The sequence below is a fragment of the Protopterus annectens genome, chromosome 7.part0 (genome assembly GCF_019279795.1).
Source record: "Protopterus annectens isolate FY-2018-M chromosome 7.part0, PAN1.0, whole genome shotgun sequence".
Lineage (NCBI taxonomy): Eukaryota > Metazoa > Chordata > Ceratodontiformes > Protopteridae > Protopterus > Protopterus annectens.
In genome coordinates this window covers 82,057,852-82,072,167 of record NC_056739.1, presented here as the reverse complement: position 1 = coordinate 82,072,167, position 14,316 = coordinate 82,057,852, and the positions used below count along the sequence as shown (strand labels likewise).

General features: G+C 44.2%; 1 protein-coding gene across 1 annotated transcript in view; it reads left to right on the top strand.

The window, feature by feature from the left end:
- The window catches only part of PTPN7 (protein tyrosine phosphatase non-receptor type 7), a 903,781-nt gene that overhangs the window by 553,649 nt on the left and 335,816 nt on the right, over window positions 1-14,316 (top strand). Inside the window, exon 7 of the mRNA XM_044076499.1 lies at window positions 1,369-1,479. Within this exon, the coding sequence (XP_043932434.1) occupies window positions 1,369-1,479 (111 nt within the window). The remainder of the gene's footprint in view (window positions 1-1,368; window positions 1,480-14,316) is intronic.

Below are 14,316 nucleotides of genomic sequence, written 5' to 3'. Positions count from 1 at the left end.
GAGAAAAGAACATACATCAAGAATTACTGCAAGCAATTTCCACATATGCACTAAGAGTGACTTTCTACAAAAAACAACTATTATTGAACAGCGTTGGCGGCTACAAACAGAATATTTCAAACCTTGTCCATTTGTAATTCACTAATCAATATCTAACAACAAGCACTTTAGTGAGTTACACAGATAATAATGTGTAACTTTGTGGAGTGAAGCCTATCCCTCACTTCCAAAAGTTTTACTTTTTTCTCAATCTCAGATTTTATTTAAAAAATTATTTTCTACTCCAGAGTTCCATGCAGTGCACACAGCTGTTAGGACCACTAGTGTTGAGAATTTTTAGAATCCAGTATCCATTGTAGTAATAATTATGCGTGCATATTATGATAATACATAATAGTTTTACTCAAGTGAATTAATTTTAGACTGTTGTTGATTTGAGATTAATTAAATTTCTATCTAGTTTCCATCTGGCCAAGCTTTCTCGGAGCACTGCATCATATTTTCTTCTCAGTCTTTTTTGTAAATATGTGAATTTTTATTTAATCTGACAAATGAGATGAATTTAGTTTTATTAGTTAAATTTATACAATTCTTTAGGAAGGAATTTTTGGTACTGACTAGCTCCAATGTTTTGGATTCCTGTTGTATGTTTGAGACCTGATAGTGTTGATTCCCAAATCTCTTGAGAAATCAACTGTAATTAGGGGGAATTTATATACGATTTCCTAAACTGATGTAGCTCACAGCATTCCACTGTGTCTGAGGTATAGCGGTCTCGGAGGCAGCAAGAAGTTGAAAGGTACAGCCCCACATGAAGGAATTCAGGGGGCTTAAAAACAATTTTAGTGTGTTAACAGTAAGTTTCACTTTGTTCTGACGTGCAGAATTGCACTTAGTTTCGCAGTTTTGGTACATTACAGAGCATCAGTCTTCCAACGGGATACCCCAAGGTTCTCCTACTAAATACTGCACTTCTCAACTGTAAATGTTGCTGGAAGTCTTTACTGCAAACTGTAAGCTTTTTGCATTTTGGCAAACTATTTTAAAATGACAGGATTTGTGTAATGTATTTCATAAAAAAGTTTGTATCACTGTGTGCAACCTGTTTTTTTCCCCTAGGAAATGTTTATTTCTTTAATCAGTAAATATTTCAACATGTTGACAAAGAGAGGTTTCATATTATCTGCAGTAAGTTTAAAAGGCATCTTAAACTTCATTTCCAAAGAAAATGTAGGTTTCATGCAGCACCATTTGAACAATGCCTTTAACAATATTTGTGTTAAACTTAAATAAAATGTGAAGACAAATTAACCCAAGCAGCTTAGAAAAGTGTCAGTTTCACAGTCATGTGTTTTCCTTTGCCTCTAGAAGTGCATTCTGTACTGGCCTGAGAAAGAAGAGGTCTATGGGAGGTTTGAGATTCGAGTGAACAGTGTAGAAGAATACAGTGAGTACACCATCCGGGATCTGACTATCAAGGTACAGCAGTATCTGACAACTACATTCACAGGTTACCCTGCTGGCTATCAGCACCACTCAACTGTGTACTCAATGTCATCTTTATGAAACAAAGTGTTTGGCAAATATTTTAGAACCACAGAGTACTAGAAAACTTTATACAATGCACAGAAGATGCATGTGTGTTTATTGCTTTATGGTTTATCAAATCACACAAATGCTACTTCACTAATAACCAAAATTCTGAAATAAACATGGAACCTGCCAGTGTACCTCCAAATAAATACCCTAAAAGCTTTCAAATGACTGCTGTCAGCTGGTTAGAACTCAGAAAGGTGCTTAGAAAAGTAAAGGCCATAGATTTTCCATATGTTGATTGTACTGGGTTGATATACTGCTTTTCCCAGTAATGGATTGACCACAAAATAACAAGGGTAGAGATACTGGTACAATATACTTATAATGTAAACAATGGCATCCCAGAGGGTTTAGTTCTTGGCCACTGCTTTTCTCCACATTTGTAAATTATATGTAAAACTTCTGTTGCAAGTTATAAGCCTGGCTCTGTGGCTAAGGATTAGTTCATACTATAGCCAAAAGGGAATGCATGTTGTTCATTGGTGAAGAAAATGAGACTCACTGATTTCTGAAATGATCACATCCATCAAGTGTCTGGCAATTCAGTATGACTGTGATCTCAAATCAAATGGTTGGGTTCTAGTAGCTATTAAAAAACAGTTTCACACAAAGTACTACATGAATGATGCAAACAGAGCCTTACCAGTCAAGAATGTAGTTACAGAAAGTACTCTTTATGGCCATATCCATATTCCCAACCTTCAAAATAATTCAGTGACTGATACTGCAACAGCCTACCACAATGTGGAAATCTTTGCTATGCAACCGAGTTGGAGGGAATATTGCCATTTATCTGTGCTCTCCAGCCACTTGGATGTCCTTAACTTGCCCAAAATGTCCTACATTGCAGCTGAGTTCCCCACCACTACCATCACTGGTTTTGCCCTCAACTTAAACAGCTCAACTCTTTCAGTAATAAATGCATGACTGTTGAGACGAACTTCATCTACTTCTCCTGGACTTGGTGTCCCCTCCCTGTAAGCATTAAGGAAAATGAATCTAAAATGATCTTTTGTGTACTGAAAAATATGACTATAAAAGCTCTGGAGTTGCAGCCCTGGTCTTACCCGGTTCATAGTTACAGTTTAACCACTAAAATGCATACCTATGATAGCAGCTTTTCTTTTAACTTCAAAGGGCTTACAGTTAAGGCCAGTCTCTGATTCCTCCCTGACTTCCATGCCGTTATATTGTTCCTCTGTCCTTATCACCTGCTTCCCACCTGTTTTCCTATTTCCCCGCTTTCTTCCTTCCCAGCCAGCTTTTTTCCTGTACAAGCAGATTTCCAGTTCTTTTAAAATAAAAACAGCTTTTTCTCCCATACCTGCTCCCTTACTCTTTTTTTTTCCTGGTCATTTTTCAAATCATTACCTAATCGTCATTAGTTTCCCTTTTCAGCAAGGCCATCATCTAGATAGCCATCAGGTTTGCTGCTTTTGTTTTAAACCGTATTGCCCCTGCAGCTGCCTTGTAGTGCTGCTGGAACAGGGATTATAACACTGGGCCCATTTGGTGCATGCATGCTTCCGCACATATGTTACCACACAAAGTACTTCCTGGCTAGCCTTTTCTTCTAGTGCTTACTCTTAGTTCCCCTTCTCCTGGACTGGGTGAGTTAGCATGGATTGCTCATGCCTACACATCCTGGCCATCTCCTCCAGTGCCCAGGTCATTAATCAGTTCTGGACCACCTGGATCATAGTCAGGGCTGTATCCTTCAGTTTAATGGTGTCACCTATCCCACTCCTTTTTTTCCAAATTACACAATTTAAAGGATAATATAGAGACTTGGGGATATCACAGACATTTATCTAAGTACATAAAATCCCTCCCTATACTCTGTAATACATTTTCCTGTTTAGATTTCACACTTTTCACATTTTTTTACAAATTATCATTTAAACTAAACAATACTAGTTAATATTTTCTATGTGTTGCTATTTTTTTGCAGACATAATTTATTTTTTCCATACAGTGTTAATGCAGTTGTTTTTCTTTTGTTTTCTTTACTGGACTGGGTGTGAGATTTAGTGAGTGAGTGAGTGAGTGAGTGAGTGAGTGAGTGAGTGAGTGAGTGAGTGAGTGAGTGAGTGAGTGAGTGAGTGAGTCAGTGATTAGATTACTTATTCGCCTGACCATCTAAGTGGCTGGTACAAGGCCCTTTTCAATCAGTTTCCAAACCACAAATCTAATATAAAGTACATACAATGCAATTATTAGCTGAACGTTGAAAGATAAATACACAGAAAACTCACTCAACACTTTGAAGAATCAGGCAAAACAATAAAATATGACTAAATACAACTGAAAGTAAAAGTACAATTGTGTAAGTTGAAGTTACCATAACAGCAGATGTTCAAATGATCACTTCTGCAATAGCCTTAGCTATATGGCTTATATCCTGAAAAGGATATAATGGCCGGCCAGCTTCCAAAGCTTCGGGACACCCCCCACATGACCATACTGCCTAGCAGCTTGAGCTAAGCTGACTAAAAGACAAGTTTGGAAGTGAAGACCTTCAGAGCTTTAATGTCAGCAGAGAAAGAGAGGCTGAGCCCTGAAAAGACTATGCTACACTATGCCAGGAACAACAAAAAATAACTTTCCACACCCTGACATAAAAAACACATCAAAATACAAGGGGACGGAGGGAAGAAATGGATACTGCAGCTGTGAACATTCAAACATCTACTGTTATGGTAAGTTCAACTTTCCACAGCTGTAGTACATTCATCACGTTTTTTAAACATCTTTAAATAATTATCACTTGCGATGTTGGCAAAAAATAATCATACCACATTAACAAATTCACATTTACAAACACTGTAATTCACAGCTATTGTTGTATATCATAAAAGATAAGCAACATTACATAAATCATTCAATTCCTGCCTTCTCTTAAACCTCATACCTCCTCCAAAACATTTTTTCTGCATGTATTGTTCCCACAACTTCCATTTTTTTCTATATAATTTACTCCTACCCTTTTCTAAAGGTCCCACTTCCTGTTCTTTTATCTCTTTTACACTGTTCACTACCTCAAATATAGTTGGTTTAGATTTTGATTTCTATTTTCTAGCAATTGTTTTTTTGTACTGGCATCCACAAACTCAAACTTAAAAAAATCCTCACTATATCTGGGTATTCAGATCATGTGCCCCAGCTCAAAAAAAATAATTTCTTTAGTTACACTCATTTGCTTGCCCAGTATTCCTGACAAAATATTCTGTAGGGAATTTTAAAGTCTGCCAACTCATTACACTCCCAAAAACTACATTCTCAGTTACATCTTTCTTCTCCATCACACCTCCAACATTTGCCAACTACCTGGGGAAAGATTCTCTGAAGTTTGCTTGGGGTACAAAAGTACTATGCAAACACTTACAGGCAAAAATCCTAAATCTTCTAGATACTGTTGCATATTTGAGAGTCATACATACAGACATCCTCCCATTGTTTCTTTGTGAACTGCATATCTAATCTCTCTTCCCAATCTCTTATGACCTTTTCTGATTGTTTTCTATAGTTATCATGACATGTTTTATATGCCCAACTTGCAGTCATCCCTATCGGCAAAATTTCCTTTCTTCATTCCTGTGTTGGTTTAGTTCTTAATATGCTTCTGCTACTTTATGAATATAATATCCTGTATGACTATTATTATTCCCCATAAGGATCTGTATCAAAAATCACATTATTTCCTTATTTCATGAACTAACCCCTCCCTCCCGCTTCATCATTATCTATTTCCACTCTGAAATGTAGATTTCTACTTGTGTTAAGAGCTCTAAAATATCCCTTCAAATCAGGTAATCCTAAACCTCCTTGTTCTATTGGGAGAATCAACTTATCCCACTCGACTCTTGACCTCTTCCCCTCCTAAATAAAATAAAATCTTTCAACTTGTTTTTAATTACTATCCACAACTTCTTCTCTGGTTGATGAAATAATCCTGACCCATTTATAAAACTAAAGGGACTAAAAAAAGAAGTTATGTCTTACCATAACGTTCCATCTGTATTGTTGATCCTCATTCAGTCATTATGTATGGGTATCGGTTCCGACCTCGGAACCGAGTCGGCCATCTTCCAAGCTTGCGTCAGCTAAAACTATTACCCAGAATTCCCCTCTCCCTGTTACCTCAGATTGAGTTTGCAAGTCAAAAGAAGGTAGAGGCTACCTCTGGTCAAATGACCTAAAAGAACCGGATGGTGAGATCCTAGAAGCCACAGGAGGGGGAAGGAGGGAGGATTGTAATGACTGAATGAGGATCAACAATACAGATGGAACGTTATGGTAAGACATAACTTCTTTATCTGATATTGTTAATCCTCGTTCATTCCTTACGTGTGGGACAGAGTCCCCAGCTACCTCTATTCCTGGGAGGCTCTCATGGAAGGACATTCCTGAGCACCATAGAACCAAAAGATGCTCTTCCCCTGGAGGCCAAATCCAACTTGTAATGACTGATGAAGGTATGAGGCGTAGCCCAAGTTGTGGCTGCACAGATGTCATGTAAAGAAGCTCTGGCATGGAAGGCAGCAGAAGTTGCCACCGACCTTGTCGAATGAGCCTTGATGGTAGTCGACAATGGAATATTACGTTGTGTATAAATGGAGGTCACAAGGTCTTTCAACCATCTAGCCAATGTGACCTTAACAACAGTACATCCTAATCTAAGTCCAGAATAGGCCAAAAATAACTGGTCTGATTTACGAGAGGCCTTAGTCCTATTCAAGTAGAAGCAAATTTGCCTGTGAATATCTAGGGTATGTAAGCAATACTCTCCTTTGAATGATTGGGGAAGAAAACTGGTAATTCAATGGTTTGATTAATGGACAATTCAGAGATCACTTTTGGCAGAAACGAAGGATTAGTTCTCAAAGACACTATGAAAAATCAGGTAGTATGGACTCTTGATGCATAAGGCTTAAAGCTCAGAGATATGTCTGGCAGAAGTAATGGCAACCAAAAATTAGAAGTTATGTACCTACCATAACGTTCCATGTAAGTTGTCTTCTCTCGCCTTCTTTCTTGCTGGATGGGTTCGGAGCCGATCCTCGGCTCCGACTCGGCACTTGCTTTAGCTCGAGAACTCCTTTTACCAGCTCGAGGCAACCCTATATCCCATGATGCAAGGCGGAACTACCTCAGATCTCGTTTGGCAGCTAACTGACCCTGCTAAAGACTATCCTAACATAATTAGGAACCATGGTTCCTAAAAGAAGTCCTCATAACAATGCTCCAGAGGAAGCAATCTAATAGGAACTCTCCAAGATCTGTCCAGGCCAGGGGAAGGAGGGAGGGGCAAGAAAGAAGGCGAGAAGACAACTAACATGGAACGTTATGGTAGGTACATAACTTCTAAATGTTAAGTTGTCAATCTCGCCTTCATTCTTGCTGGATGGGACAGCGTCCTAGCACCTGTATCCCGGGTGGCTCAATGGAACAGACTCTTGAGAACTGTGGAACCAAAACTGGCCCTATCTCTGGAGGCCACATCCAACTTGTAATGAGACACAAAGGTATGAGGCGTGGCCCAAGTAGCTGCTGCACAAATAGTGTCAATGGGAAGTCTATCCTGAAAGGCTACAGAAGTGGATAGACTCCTGGTCGAATGTGCTTTTGGCTTAGAAGATAGTTGTTTGCCCCTTAGAGAGTACACATAGGAAATGGTGGAAGTCAACCATCTAGATAAGGTCACTTTAGAAACTGGAAGACCTAACCTGTTTTCTGCATAGGAGACAAACAATTGGTCTGATTTTCTAATTTGTTTAGTCCTATGCAAGTAGTACCTGAGCTGACGATGAACATCCAAAAGTGCAGCTTCTGTTCAGCTCTGTCAGAATAGTTAGGAAAGAAAACTGGTAGATCAATAGATTGGTTAATATTGGTTTGAGATACAACCTTGGGAAGAAAGGAAGGGTTAGTTCTAAGCGAAACCCTATCCTTATGAAAAACCAGATAAGGTGAACGAATACAGAGGGCCTGAATCTCAGAAACTCTTCTTGCAGAAGTAACAGCCAGTAAAAATATAGTTTTCCACGTCAATAACTTTAAAGAACACGTAGCAGACGGTTCGAAGGAGGTAGAATTAGGGATGCCAACATTAAGTTTAGATCCCATTGCGGAGGAGGATGTTTCACAGGCGGTTTTAGGAGAAAACTCCTCTTAAAAAGGCCTTGCATAACTTATGAGACATGATGTTATTGTCATGCAAGCCAACATGATACTTGGAAATAGCAGCCAGTTGTACTTTGACTGTAGATGACGAAGATCCTGAATGAAAAACCTCCGCCAGGAAATCCAAAACAGAATGTACAGGAGCGGTAAAAGGATCAATATTTCTGGCGTTTGCCCAAATTGAAAACGCCGCCACTTGCTAGCATAAATAGTTCTAGTGGACGACTTTAAAGAAGACACTAAAATGTCTCTGACTGAGTCAGAAATCATTGGTAGCCTGGCTAGGGAAGGAAGTGGAGCAACCAAGCAGTGAGGTTGAGAGAATGAATGGCCCGGTGCTGCTGACCCGACTGGTGGATCAAAAGATCCGAACTGGGTCCAGATGCCAGGGCTGCACCAGAAGATGATGATGTAGAGACGGAAACCAAATTTGTCGAGGCCAATATGGAGCAATGAGGATCAATTTGGCTCTCAAACGGTGGCTTTCTGAATGACTTGTGGAATCAATGGAAAGGGAGGAAAAGCATAAAGAAGTCCCCGAGGCCAATCCTGGGTTAGAGAGTCTCTCAAGGGTTGGCCTGGAAGATAGTGTGAAGTAATCTGGGCACTTGCTGTTTTGAGGGGTAGCGAAAAGATCGCAACAAGGGGTGCCCCACTTCAGAAAAATCTGATCTACTACAGATTGATTGAGAGACCACTCGTGAGGCATCAGAATAGATCTGCTTAGCCTGTCCGCCAATAGGTTGGACCTGCCGGGGATGTGCGTTGCTATCAGAAACCGCTGAGAAGAGATCACCCATTGCCAAAGTCTGAGAGCTTCTCGACATAAGGGATAGGACCTGGTTCCGCCCTGTTTGTTGATGTACCAGACCACGGACATGTTGTCCGTCTGTACTGCAATAGTCCCCGTGGGAAGAAAGTCGTCGAGGGCTTGCAACGTTAAAAGCACTGCTCTCATCTCCAGGACATTTATGTGCAGATGGTATTCTATGGGTTGCCATGTCCCGTGGACCATCCTGTCCTGATAATGCCCCCCCCCACCCGATCAGGGAAGCATCCATGGTGACTGTGGCAACTGGAGGAGGGGGAACAAAGGGTCGGCCCTGATGAAGAAGAGGGGAAGATATCCACCATCGTAGATGAGCCCTGCACGACTGTGTTACCAAGATTTCGTGTCTCATAGGCAGATAGTGGTACGACCACTGCGTGAATAACATCCACTGCAGGAGACGCATGTGGAAGCGAGCCAGTGGAAGAAGAACAATGGCCGCTGCCATTAGGCCTAGAACTTTCAAGACAAACCTGGCTTTGATCTTGTTGCTTAGTAACAGAAGCTGAACAAATTTCTGGATGTCCAGAATCCTTTGATCTGTTAGCCTGGCTAACATTTTGACGGTATTTAACTCTGCGCCTATAAAGGTGATAGATTGGCAAGGCAGCAGAGAGGATTTTTCGAAATTTACCGAAATTCCCAGTTTCTTGCAAAGCTGTAGGGTGTAGTCTCTGGACCGAAGAAGCTGATGCTTGGTGGTGGCGGAGAGGAGCCAGTCGTCCAAATAAGGAAACACCTGGAATCCTCGACGTCTCAGGTGAGCTGTGACCACTGCCATGCATTTGGTGAACACTCTGGGGGCTGAAGTGAGGCCAAAGGGCAGTGCTCTGAATTGGTAATGACTGGCTCCCAGCCGAAAGCGGAGAAACTTTCTCGAGCGTCTGTGAATCATTATGTGATAGTACGCATCCTGAAGGTCTATAGAGCACATCCAGTTGTCCTTGCCCAGAAAGGGCAGAATGGATTGCAGCGTGACCATCCGGAATTTTGCCTTCTTGACAGACTTGTTTAGTCTGCTTAGGTCTAGTATCAGTCTCCAATCTCCCATCCTTTTGGGGACCAAAAAGAATCTTGAGTAGAAGCCGGATCCTACTTGGTCTGCCGGTACTGTCTGGATGGCTCTTTTTTCCAGGAGTTTTGAAACCTCCTGTCTTGCCAAATCCCTTTGACCGGGTGAGATGTCTGGAAGGGATTGTAGAGGTGCGGAAACCTTTCAAGGGGATTTTGTAACCCTCGGATATGATCGACTGTACCCACTTCTCTTGGGATAGGGATTGCCAGGCTACTGGGTACAGTGAAATTCTTCCCCCGACTGCCTCCAAGGGTGGACAGTCGGGCAACACCTCAGGGATGCTGAAAGGGCTTCTCAGGAAGAGATTCCCTGTTGCCCTGGTTCTGAGGACCCCCCCTGCCTCTAGGGCAGCGTCTATTGTTACCCCTCTGCCTCTAGGGGTAAACTGACCACGTGTGTCCGGTGTAGCTCCTTGGGCTTTTCGAACCACATCTTCCCCTTCTGACCCTTGGGATAAGGTCTAGAAGGAGTGGAAAACTGGACTCCAACGGCAGAAAGAGTTTTACCGTCCTGCTCACATCTGGTCAAAGTATCCTTCACCTGAGGTCCGAACAAAGCCGAACCATCAAAGGGGGTGTTGGTGAAGGACGCCTTAAAGGGGTCCGCAAAATTACACAGCCGCATCCAGGCTTGGCGTCTAAGAGCAACACCTGTGCCTGCGGCCCTGCTCGCTCCATCGGCCGCATAAGATATGAGCCGCATGGAGGAGTTAGATATGGAATTCAGGATAGCCAGCTGTGAGGCAATCTTTTCCTGAGCCCCAGCAGCAGAAGGATCCTGGACTACTTCTCCCAGTTCCTTGAGAATATCTCGTTGAAGCCTGGTGAAGTGACAAAGGTAATTCAGCGAACGCATAGCAAAGGTCGCTGAAGAAAACATCCGCTTTCCATACCTGTCCATGGTCCTAGAATCCTTATTAGGAGGATGGACAGGTACTGAAGGATCCGCCAGTTCCTTCTTAGTGGCCGCCACCACCATAGCATCCACAGAGACACCTTTGGAAAGGAACTGCTTATCCGAAGGGGCCGTGATGAACTTGGATGGTCTCCTGGGGACAGGTTCCACAGAATCTGGAGCCGCCCACGCCTTCCGAGCCACTACCTGCATGAGTGGGTCGAAAGGCGGAGACACCCAGGAGGTGGAGGGTCGGGATACAAAAGCCTCCAGGTATACCGACTCATCCTCGGAGGGGTCAATGGAGGGCCAATTCCCCCTCTGTTTGAGGAGCTCAAGGATGTCTGAAAAGGAGACATCCTCAGAGGGGGACCGGGGGAACCCTCTGACTCATCTAAGTCGGTATCAGATGTAGTAGACTCGGGGGAGTCTGTGTGTTTCCTCTTACACGTCCTCTTCCGAGGGGGTTCCCCTGCAGGATCAGGAGACACCTCGGAAGAGGAGGAAATTCCCAGTGGGGAAACCTGGGGTGATGGATCCCTGGGCCTGACAGCGAGAGGCTGGGAAGAGGCATCTGCAGGCACTGATGAGGGAGGAGCTAGAGGGACGGACCGCTGACCTGGCTCTGAGGCCAGGACACTCCTCATCACCTCAAAGGCTCCTCTCCCCGGGAGACCAGAACACACCCACTCCGAAGAGACAGGAATGGTCGGCTCCAAAGAGAGAGAAGGCTCCGAGGCTGATGTCGGTGCCGAGCTTACCAGAGCCGAAGCCCCGAGAGGGAGAGTGGGGTCGGACAAGGGTCCGATGCCACTAGCCCCCTCGGAGCCGACAGTGGAAACCCGACGACCGGATCCTTCCAAGGAAGGTCTCAAGGAAGAGATCGGAGCCGAGGATGACGGAGCCGAAGGATGTATCGGCTCCGGCATCGAAGCAGTCGCTGTCCCAAGAAGCTCCGGCTCCGAACTCTGGTGTGGAGTCGGAGGAGGAAGCTCAATGATAGGGGTTATAGCCACAGTCTGCTGAGACAGGCTATGGAAGTCGTGGTCAGACAGCCTGGAAGATCTCGAAGACCGGCTCCGATGGCTCCGCTCCGATAAAAGAGGAGACCCCGGAGCCGAGTGAATACTCATAATAGAAGGGGACCGGGATCTCTTATGGGCCGAAACCATCGGAGCCGAAGTCCCTTGAACTCCAGATGGAGCCGAGGATATCTCGGCTCCGATGCTGGATAAAGTGTCGGCTCCAGCCGGAGCCGACAAGGCCACCGTAGTCAGGGTATCGGAGCCAGCCGGCACCGAACCCACTACTTTGGAAGAAACAGTATCGACTCCCGGGCGATGTCGGCTCGACGGGCGAAGCAATCGGAGGAGGCTTGGACACTGTAGCCTGAGCCTTCGGTGGCTTATGAGGTTTTCCTGACTTCGGAGGAGAACCTTCAGGTTTGAGTAAACCTCGGAGGATAAGTTTGTTCCTCCTTTCCTGCAGGACTCTCTGGCTAAAAGCATGACACAACGCACAGGAGTCCTGCAGGTGCAAAGGCCCCAGGCAATACACACAAGAAGTGTGACCGTCTGTCAGGGACATTTTCTGACAGCACTGGTCACACTTCTTGAAGCCTGAGACCTTGCCTTCTCTAGACATCCTAACAAGGATACCACAAACAGTCCCCACAAACACACAACTTAATCCCTACACAAACACACAGGAAGGGATAACCAAGGGGGAACTAGGCCTGACTAAACTACTGTAACTTAAAACTTATAAAAGTTTACAAAAGGGCTGAAAAAGAGGGAAAGGGTGGGCTGTAACTAGATTACAGACTAAACTGACACTCAGAAAGGGAAATAAACTCCTAACTACACTTTTCTTATTTTACTAAGAAAAAACTCACCTCAGCAGGCAAAGGAGACCTCTTTCGCTAAGCGGCAAACGAGATCTGAGGTAGTTCCGCCTTGCATCATGGGATATAGGGTTGCCTCGAGCTGGTAAAAGGAGTTCTCGAGCTAAAGCAAGTGCCGAGTCGGAGCCGAGGATCGGCTCCGAACCCATCCAGCAAGAATGAAGGCGAGATTGACAACTTAACATCAAGGTTTTCCATGACAAATATTTGAGGTCGCATGAAGAAGCTGGTTCGAAAGGTGGCATTGTCAGAGCTTGTAGAACTAATGACACGTCCCATGGTTGAATAGGTTCTCTAAAAGGGGGCTTCAGATGATTCACACCTTTTATGAAGGTCTTGCATAATTTGTGTGACATAAGAGAGGAGTCTTGGACACCCTCATGGGAATTAGATATTGCAGCCAAATGGACTCTAATGGTAGAGGCCGATAAACCCAATTGGAATAGATCGGCTAGATACTCTAGTACTATCAACACTGGTGCTGAAAAAGGATCTACTTGCTTTACTTTCAGCCAACAGGTAAATCTTTTCCATTGCTTAGATAAGTAATTCTAGTGGAAGACTTATGAGATGCAATAAGAATGTCCTGTACTGGCAAAGAAAGATCATTACGTCTGGCAATCAAAGGAAGTGGAGGAGCCAAGTTGTGAGCTTCAGGCTGTCCAAGTTGGGATGAATCAGATTCTGCGGATAGGACATCAACCCCGGGGTTGGATGGAGAATCCATGGTTGATCTAGCAGGTGAGGCCAAAGGAAGGGGAACCAAATATGACGAGGCCAATATGGTGCTATGAGGATCCCCTTGCTTTTCAACTGACAGGCTTTCTTCAGAAACTGGGGAATGAGAGGAAGAGGTGGAAATGCATAAAGAAGACCCAAGGGCCAATCGTGGACTAGAGCATCCCTGGGTGACTGTCCCGGAGGGGGAATCAGGGTGAAGTAATTGCTGCATTTGTAGTTGGTCAGGGATGCAAAGAGGTTGCAGCAAGGACAGCCCCAGCAGTGGAAGATCTCCGCCGCTATCAAGGGATTCAGGGACCACTCGTGAGGTTGTAGAATGCACCTGCTGAGTCTGTCTGCTATCACGTTGGAACTCCTGGGAATGTGTGTTGCTAGAAGAAAACGGTTGGTAGCCATCGCCCATTGCCATATCCTCATGGCCTCTCGACAAAGGGGGTAAGATTTGGTTCCGCCCTGTTTGGTGATGTACCAGTCCACCGCCATGTTGTCTGATTGCATCGCAATAGTCCCAGACGACAGCAAGGGATGGAATGCTTGCAACGCCAGAAGCACCGCCCTCAGCACTAGAACATTTATATGCAGTTGGGCCTCCAATTTGGACCAAGTGCCTTGGAATGTCTGACCCTGGCATAGCCCACCCCCACCCCATCAGGGAGGCGTCCATGGTCACTGTAGCATTGGACTGCTGGGAGGAGAAGGAGCAAGACCATTGTGATGGGTTGTGGGTCATCCACAAGTTTAAATCCTGTTTGCACCTGTGAGTTACTCGAATCTTGGCTGAAAGAGGATGCTGAAAAGGATACCATTGGGTGAGCAGTAGCCATTGTAGAAGCCTCATGTGAAACCTGGCCAGGGGGACAATGGTGATAGAGGCCGCCATGGAACCCAACAGCTGTAGGACAGAGTGAGTTGTGGATTTCTCCCTTGAAAGGATTGGGATCAGTTGTTGCTTTATCCTTAGAATTCTGTGCTCTTGAATGGATGCTCTGCAATTCTTTGTATCCAATATGACCCCTATGAATTCTTTGGACCGAGATGGGGTGAGATTGGATTTTTGCCAGTTTATGGTTATGTCTAACCTTTCTGCAGTGAGGA